The following is an 8,989-nucleotide window of genomic DNA, read 5'->3' as shown; positions in this document are numbered from 1 at the left end:
AAAATACAATGTATTTATGTTAAAAATGAACATATCAGAATTTGAGGCTTTTCAGTGAAAGTGAATTTGACAACTTATATCCTTTAGGTCTTACTTTGTTGTTTTCTTAGGGCACTCAGGTATCCTATACCTATAGAAACTGTCCACAACTGAAAGCTGCGTCGAACAGTAACGATCAATCAATCAATCTTACCTGATTTGATTTCCGAAACTTACTTGCCCTAACTAAATAATTAACCAACAGATATTCTCAACGGAAATACAATACTTAATTTGTATGAGTGAAAACTCCAAAATTATAGCTGAACTCCAAGAGTTAACCATAAATTCTACAATCTGCATTTACACCAAAAAAAATTCACAAAAAATACAAAGGTCAAATCAATTAAAAATAAACGTAGATGATTGTAAACCGGTTGCAACTAATGAATATTTCTAAAGAGATACCATTCTATTTCAATGAACGGACAAACTATTGATACTACTACCACAAATATCGGCTACTTCAGTTTAATAGCCCGTGAAACCAGAACTGAATTCATATCATTACTTTGATAATGGGTAAAGCATTAGTTATTTCTTTGCACTTTGTAACTTTCTTTTGTTTTGTGATACTTAAAATAAAACGCGTGACTGTTGAAAAATAAAAGTTAATCTCATTTTTGAACCAATGCATGAATGCATATATCATAAAATTAGTCTGTTATGCACTATTATATCCTTTTTTACGCACCTATTTCGTATAATTGTCCAACAAATATTTCACTCGGTTATTGTTGTAGTAAAAATATATGGCAGCCAATTAATGGCAGGGTTTTAAAACCGATTGTCACCTTTGTAAACAGTCAACAAAGAAGAATGGATGTTCAGGTAAGCACGCGAATAACATGTACTATAAGATATATATTGTTTCGATGACGGAACGATGTTTACGTATGTTGACTCTCTCTGACAATTCACATGCGTAATTCCAATCACCGGAGTTTTACAAAAATTCAGACAATTCAGACAAATTTGGACAAATTAACGAAATTTTCTTCAGAAAAAAGGTATATGTACATCAGTTTTATATAGAAAACAAGATATTTAGTTATAAAAAAATATATGCATACTCTTTTTTTTATTTGAAGTATCAACTAAGGATTTTCTTATCCCAGGAATAGTTTACCTTAGCCGTAACTTTTTAGAATTTTGGGTCCTCAATGCTCTTCAACTTTGTACTTGTTTGGCTTAATAACTTTTTTTATCCGACCGTAACTGATGAGTCGTATGTAGACGAAATACGTGTCTAGCGTATTAAATTATAATCCTGGTACCTTTGATAACTATTCATATGAATTTAATCTATCTGCTGAATGTAACTTTAATGACTTTAAATTGCCGTTTTGAAATCTTATCACTGCAAGGCTTAAAGTGTAAGCATACGTTCGTTTGCATATAACTCGCTTAGAAATGAGTTAGCTTATAATTATCTCATTTGTAACTGGTCATATATATATTGTAATAAGGAAAAGAGCAAAGCTGTGGTGAAAAATTTAATTTCACTAAATAGGCATTACATATTGCTGTTTGTTGATGTTGTATTCTGATAAATCATAAGTTTCAATATAATGAATGATGTTTGGTATTTTTTTTTTCAGACACTGATTTTGGAAATAGACTATATTTGGTGTTAATAAAAATATTGGATCTGACCTTGATAACTTTATGTTATAGGTATTGTATTCATATTACTTTAATGTGCGCCTATTAATAACTTTAAGTTGTTCATTAGGAATTAAAAAATGATTTTAGATGAAAGACCCTTGGTGTTTTAATTATAGTAGTTAACATTTTTATGAAGAAACTAACAACACTTAGGATACATGCAATCATAATTTGGACTGACAACTAACATGCAGCGAATGTTCTCCAACAAAGAGTTATGTTTTCAAATATTGAAAATATGCAATATTTAGTCATTGTTTTAATGATTTTCGCGTATAGTGAAGCCAAATCATGCAACCCATGTCGTTGTTATAGGACTAAGATAGACTGTTCGCATAAAAATATATCTTGGATCCCAAATTTTAGTTATTTTGAATCTGTCCGTTACATAGACTTCAGCTTCAACCAAATTACCTACATTCCAGACACCAAGAATCTCCCAAGCAATATTTATCTTTTGGATTTATCTTTCAATCAAATTCATGATTTTGGAAATGGATCATTATCAGATATGAAGAGGCTGAAATATTTGAATTTAAGCTGTAATGGTTTACACTCTATACCTCAAGGATTTCAATTGCCTAGTTCGCTGTCACATTTAAACGTTTCTTCTAATTTAATTCATACATTTGGGAAATATCCCTTTGAAAATATTCAATATCTTCAATCATTGGATTTATATAACAATCATTTTGAATACAATAGAAGAATATTTTACAACGGATTATTTGAAAATCTGCGAAGATTGAAATATTTAGATATTGGCAAAAATAGTATTGGAACGAAAGAACCTATATATCCGGATGAAATATTTTGTCATTTAAAGTCTCTACAAACTTTGAAAATCGACAGCATTCCTGGTGCTTCATTTGGAAAAGGATTTAGAAATCTGACAAAATTGAGATTATTAAGAATTTACAATATGGGTCTAGCAGGATATTCTTCAGATTACTTTGAAAATGTTTCACAGATTACATCACTTGATTTGTCATGTTCCTTAACACCCGTAACACCCAGTAATGAACAAGGTTGTTATCTAAGACGTATTGAAAAAGGTGCGATAGCTAAACTACAAAAACTAAAGTATTTAGATATATCGCACAACCTAAAGCTAGGATTTTGTGGACTTAAAAATATTACGCATGATCTTACAAAAACACAAATCAAGGTACTTAAAGCAAGAAAAATTACATGTCCATATGGGTACAGTACAGTGTTATTTGCTAAAGATATCAAACCGTTGAACAAAACTAGAATTCGTGAAATTTACATGGATCAAAACAGACTTGAAATGCTGGAGGATTTTGCAGCGTCTTATTTGCCAACATCTTTAAGATTGCTTAGTCTCACCTATAACAGACTGAGGCTAGGGAAATATAAAACACATGGAATTTTCAATTTAACTGGGATCCATTCTTTAATTCTGAATTATCAAGACCAAATAACAATGGACGATTTTTCTCACTGGTTTGTGTGTGATGACTTTGAAGAAACTCTTGAATGTTTATCAAATCGAATAAACGTAGAACGGAACTTTGATTCAGATATAGAACAATCTAACCATGCTAAATGTGAAAATTCTAATTTCAAGGCAATGCATTCATCTTCTCGTGTAAATACACTCATTAATAGTTTTGGCACTGTAATGAACTTTTCGCAGATCAAAAACAAAACTATAGAATTCAAGTCCCAAGACTACTTACAAAATCATCATAAATGGTCATTATCGTTTTCCAAAAATCACGGAAACATTAAGTACTGGCCGTATCCTTTTCCTCGACCAGAAAATTGTACCTTTGGTGATGACTTATTCTACATATCAATTATCCCTCCTAATTTGAAGAGGGTCGAATTTCAACACTCTGGTTTAGGTGATACTGTTGTTCCACAATTTGTAAGCAATGATACATTAGAAGAAATTATTGTAAGTGGAAACATTTATCAATACCTTTTAGGGCCGGTTTGTAATGTATCAAAGGTCAAGGTCCTTGATCTATCTGGGAATTCGTTTGTAAACATATCTTCTTATTTCTTCATTGGATTCATCGGTCTTGAAAAACTGTATATACAAGACAATATTCTAAGCAAAGTTGTGATGAAATTTGACAATGGTGAGTTATTTTCTAGTCAGTCAAAGTTAAAGCTTTTGAATATATCCTCAAACAGGCTATTTGAGCTACCAGAAAAGCTTCTTCAACACACCATTAATCTTCAAGTCTTAGATTTAAGTCATAATCTGCTAACGGATTGGAACCTTACCACTGTACATTTACTGAAAATTAAATTGATTGACTTATCATTTAATCAAATTACATTTTTTTCAAAGAATGGCATGCGAAAGCTAGAGCAATCTAAGAGCGTAAAAGTTAACGTATTGAATAATAGATTTCAATGTAATTGTGAATCTCTTCCATTCTTCTCATGGATGAATAAAAACAAAGACATATTTGTGTCCTACAATAATTATACTTGTAAGAACATAACCGGTGATATGATTAACCTCAAAGATGCAATAATACAATTAGAAAAATCATGTAGTTCGAAAATAGGCTTGATTGTTATAGTTGGTGCGTGCATAATTTTGTCGATAGGATTAATTCTTGGAGGTGTAATATATAGATATCGTTGGTATATAAGATATTGGTATTATTCAACCAAACGGCGATATTTTAGAGGATATGTACGACTACATGACAAACCTCAATACACATTCGACGCTTTTGTTTCTTATGCAGAGGATGATCGTCTGTTCGTTTTCAATGATTTAATTGAGGGTCTCGAAAATGACAAAGGAAAGAAGCTTTGTATTCATCACCGCAATTTTATCCCAGGGTGTGATATTTCTGACAACATAACAAATGCAATTCACGAGAGCGAAAAAATCGTTTGTCTCATCACAAAGAAATTTCTTGAATCTGAATGGTGCAACTATGAGTTAAATATTGCTCGAGTTGAAGGAATGTGGTCTCGTGGTGGCGAAAATATGATTATTATAGTTCTAATGGAAAATATTTCCAAAAAAGACTTGCCAATTCAAATAATAGAATTAATAACTAACCAAACCTACATCGATTATACAGATTATATTGATATGGATATACATGTATTCATTGACATGCTGAATACTGCAGTTGAGGATTAGTACGTATATATGTAACCAATATCAGTAATATACAATCATCAAAGTCTGATAGCGGAAGAATTATTTGTTTTCCTTGTGCTGCGACTGTTTTGTGATTCTTGACATATGAATTACTTTTTAAACTTTATGTTTATTTTAATGATAATTTTATAACAGTAGAGAAGGTATCTTTATTAAGGATCAAATATAGAAGAAAACAAGATGTAGGGTAATAATTGTGCAATTTTTGTGGCAAACCATGTTTAAGAGAGAAAACGGTTTAATTTCTTCTACGATTTTAAAAGATATATAACAATTATGCTATTTACGAAAGATTAATGAGACTTATCTATTCGGAAAGATCATTAACTCGTGGTGTTACTGTTTTTAAGACAGACAGACAGATACCAGAAACTTATTGACATATAAATATGTCAGCCAGAGTTTGAGCTTGTTTTGCTATATCTATAAAAACAAGATTGACGAAAAAAGGTCATTTATTAAAAATCATAAAATGCAAAAAATTACAATTTGCAAATAAAACATTTGACATAAAAGTTCATAATTAATATGCAATTATTATAATACATAATTAATACGAAATTACATCAACTAAAATCATATCAATTGAATAAATGACAAATAATAGCAAAGGTGGGGAGAAAAATCTGCCACAAATACACTTTTACATTAAGAGTAAACCCCCCCCCCCCCAAAAAAAAAAGTTTTACTGCCTGAAAGCCACTCTCGTAACCAAGTTTTCTCATATTATTTCCATATTTGATCAGATCTAACATCATGTGCGGATACTTAGTAAGATAAATTGATAAAAATATATCAAAGGCGTTATTCCATTGGTGCATGCTTGAAATTGCTTTTGGGTTTGAATTTGAAGTTTTTTTCATTTACATGATATGCTAAAGGCAATGAGTTCTTGATTAAATTTACAGAGCTAAATGTTATAGGAGTAGTACCCTCCCTCTGTGAGGCTATATTATAGTTCAATGGTACAGGCATCGAAGTATTGTCTTGAAGCAAGCTGGTGTTAAATGGATGTACAACAGTGTTCATTACGGTTGATGAATAACAAGGCATTGGTGGAATAACTAAGCTTGGGTTTCTCATTGTAGAGGTACTTGCTTGAGTTTGCTGTGCTGCTGGATTAACTAACTCAGCTAGAGACGGCTGATGTTGAGATGTATGTTGGTTCTTAAGATGTTGTTTCATTTGACCGCATACGGTTAAGTAATGCTTAAGCAATTTCGTCTGCCGTAGGCACTTTTTCAGGAGGACTTGTGGAAGCCAGGTTAAATCCACCATTTTCTGAATTAGAAAATGCCTGTGCCAAGTCACGAATATGACAGTTGTTATCCATTAGTTTGATGTGTTTGAACTTTTGATTTTGCCATTTGATAAGGGGCTTTCCTCTTTGAATTTTCCTCGCTGTTCGGTATATTGTTGGTTTTACTTGCAATTGAATGTGCCCTATTCCTAGCAATTTACACATTGCAGGTGACCAATATTTTGTACAGGAAATGTGTTGTTAATAAGAGAAGAAATGTTAGAATATGCAAAGATCTGATTTATATTTCAGTTAACAATTGTCCTTGTGGATAAGTTAAGATCCCCAGTTTGTGATATCGCCCATCCTGCTTTGACATAATGTAATATGTTTCTTGTCTATGAAGATATATAAACGTGTGGTACACACTAAATAACACGTGTATCGGTTTTTTTTTATAAGTGTGCATCACATTTTGCATTTTACTTCGAATAGATAGAAAAAATGTTACAGTCATTCCTTAAAATTTAATTTTAATCCATTCTTTAATGAGTAAATCATAAAGACAAGGTTTATGACGTCACAGTCATTTGACAAAATTATGTGTATGAACTCATAGACAAAACACTTTCACCCAATTAGAAGTCGCATTACATCAAAAATTGAATTATTTTTGGATAGTATCGGTCCTCCAACATAAAACTTACTCTCATGTGATGATTTCTTATACAATAACCCCTTGAAATTCAGTCTGTTATAGGAAGTATATTTGGTATAACGGGTCAACATTATTGGTTCGGTCTTGCTGCTGACGACGTTTTCTAATATTTGTTCCTCCTTTTTATGTAATACTCATGTGTAATAGTATTTCAAAAATAAGAGCTGCAATAGGAATATAAGTGAATACCTCTTTGTCAAGGTCAATACATTTAAGTTGTGCTTGCTTCAACAGACCAGGAGAATGTACGATATGAAAAATATGATTTACTGATGCAAAACTGCTTTATTTTACTTTTGAAACCGTGAAAATTATTGACAATATCAGTCAAGGGATTGTATTATTATTTTTTTTTCATTTTTAAATTTAACTTTATAATATATGTACAATGGCGTGTTCAGTATGCACAGATTAATTGACAATATCTTTGTTTAGCTATGAACGCTCCTTTTGAAACTTGATGAAACGAAGCATTGCATGTACATAAAACAATCTGACTTAAAGATATGTTACAGTATTCTGATTAAAATGAAGATAATAAAAACAATTGTAATTATTCAACATATCTAAAAATATCAAATAAATTTCTTGAATAGATTTGAAACATGTTGAATGCACCGACCGATTATAATTTACATTAGTGTTTTATTTTACACGATGTGTTGATTAGTAGGGGTTAGGAAATAAGGTAATAAGCCATCACGAATGGTTAATCATATCAGTGTCTCGGTTTCTCAATATACAATAAACATCACTATCTTCATATGGCATCATTTGTATTTTTCAGTGTTCTTAGTTGAAGGTCAACTTAAAATAGTTAGGTAATAAAATATTGCAGGCTACAATTTTTTTCACAAAAACAAAATGAAAAAACCCTAAAAATCCAGCAAGAATGACATGAAAAAAATTAAAGAAAACACCAAATAAATAACAAAAATAACGTATAAATGTCTTACACAAATCAATGGTGATCTAACAATCTCAATTTTTATTTGGTTATCATACAAATTTATTGTTCTTAATCTACGGTTATAGTTTTATCTAGGCTTTAGATTGTTAAATTGAATCTATGATATCTAATATATATTAAACCGATTAAAATGAAACATCATTGAAGTCAAAATCGCTATTCGGCAAAAAAGGTGCAAGTTTAATTGATTCTATTTGATAAAAAAAAAGAGCACAACTATGACTTCTATATAGATTTATGAAGTAAATCATAACAGTATGTGAACTTGACGACAGGCAAACATTCTTCACATAACTGTTTATATTTAGACCGTTCAAAAATATGAAAAACAAAGCCACTCTTGTTTCTATCAAATGAACAGCAGTATAAAGTGATATAAGAAAAATACCATACTCCGAGAAAAGTTCTATACAGAAAAGTACTAAAGCTAATGGCCAAATCAAAAGCTCAAACACATCAAACGAATGGATAACAACTGTCATATTACTAATTACTAATTACTTTCTTATGTAAACAATTTTGTGGATTAAACCTGGTTTGGCGTTTGTTTTTTGTTGCACATCTGTGTTTCTATTGATCCGTTGTTTTCCTCTCATATGTGATATACGTGTTTTCCTCGGTTTTTGTTTGTATCCCGGAATTGTTTTATAATCTTAATTACTTATTTTAGTTCTATAATTTAAAAGAAAGAAATATAGAAAGAACAATGTAATGTCTAATTGCAATTGGCGTTACTATTTAGCAACTATCAATTCAATATCAAACTTTAACTTTTTAACTTATAAAAATACTAGCAGATTATTATATAATAAATTTGTAAATCTTGACAGGAAAAGTACAAAATTTGAAATTAACACACCCAACAACAAGATTTGTACATACCCTCTGCCCCTCGTATGGTGTTTACATATCTCAGTTGATACGTTATTCTTGTGCATGTTCAGTGTAATTCAGTTAAGCTGTTTTGTGTACTGTCCTAATTAATTTTAGTTATTCGTTGTTATTCTGTGGTTAAAATGTCGAAATGTACTATTATATTATTTGTTTACGTATTAATCTGCCTTCGGTGTTCTTGCATGCATTTTTACTGTATTCTCGTCATGTAATGTGGTCATTTTAGCAGTATATTTAACATTGCCATAAAGCGCAGAGGTTTGGCTAGCCACAAAACCAGGTTAAACCCGCCATTTT

The 8,989-nt window shown here is 30.9% G+C and overlaps 1 protein-coding gene across 2 annotated transcripts; it reads left to right on the top strand.

Annotated features, from left to right (window-relative positions):
- Nucleotides 1–718: 718 nt before the first annotated feature.
- Nucleotides 719–7,764, top strand: LOC139485191 (toll-like receptor 4). 2 transcript variants are annotated; one of them, XR_011655277.1, is made up of 2 exons: nucleotides 719–870; nucleotides 1,641–7,764. XR_011655277.1 is itself a non-coding variant. In XM_071269443.1 (2 exons), the coding sequence occupies exon 2, from the start codon at nucleotides 1,925–1,927 to the stop codon at nucleotides 4,847–4,849; it is 2,925 nt and encodes a 974-aa protein (XP_071125544.1). In that variant the 5' UTR covers nucleotides 856–1,049; nucleotides 1,641–1,924; the 3' UTR covers nucleotides 4,850–7,739. The 2 variants fall into 2 exon arrangements, 1 of the variants encoding a protein (XP_071125544.1); XM_071269443.1 differs by having other exon boundaries at nucleotides 856–1,049; nucleotides 1,641–7,739.
- Nucleotides 7,765–8,989: the final 1,225 nt, after the last annotated feature.

This window comes from Mytilus edulis, chromosome 1 (genome assembly GCF_963676685.1).
Source record: "Mytilus edulis chromosome 1, xbMytEdul2.2, whole genome shotgun sequence".
NCBI classification, from domain to species: Eukaryota; Metazoa; Mollusca; class Bivalvia; order Mytilida; family Mytilidae; genus Mytilus; species Mytilus edulis.
This window is presented reverse-complemented; position numbering and strand designations above follow the sequence as displayed.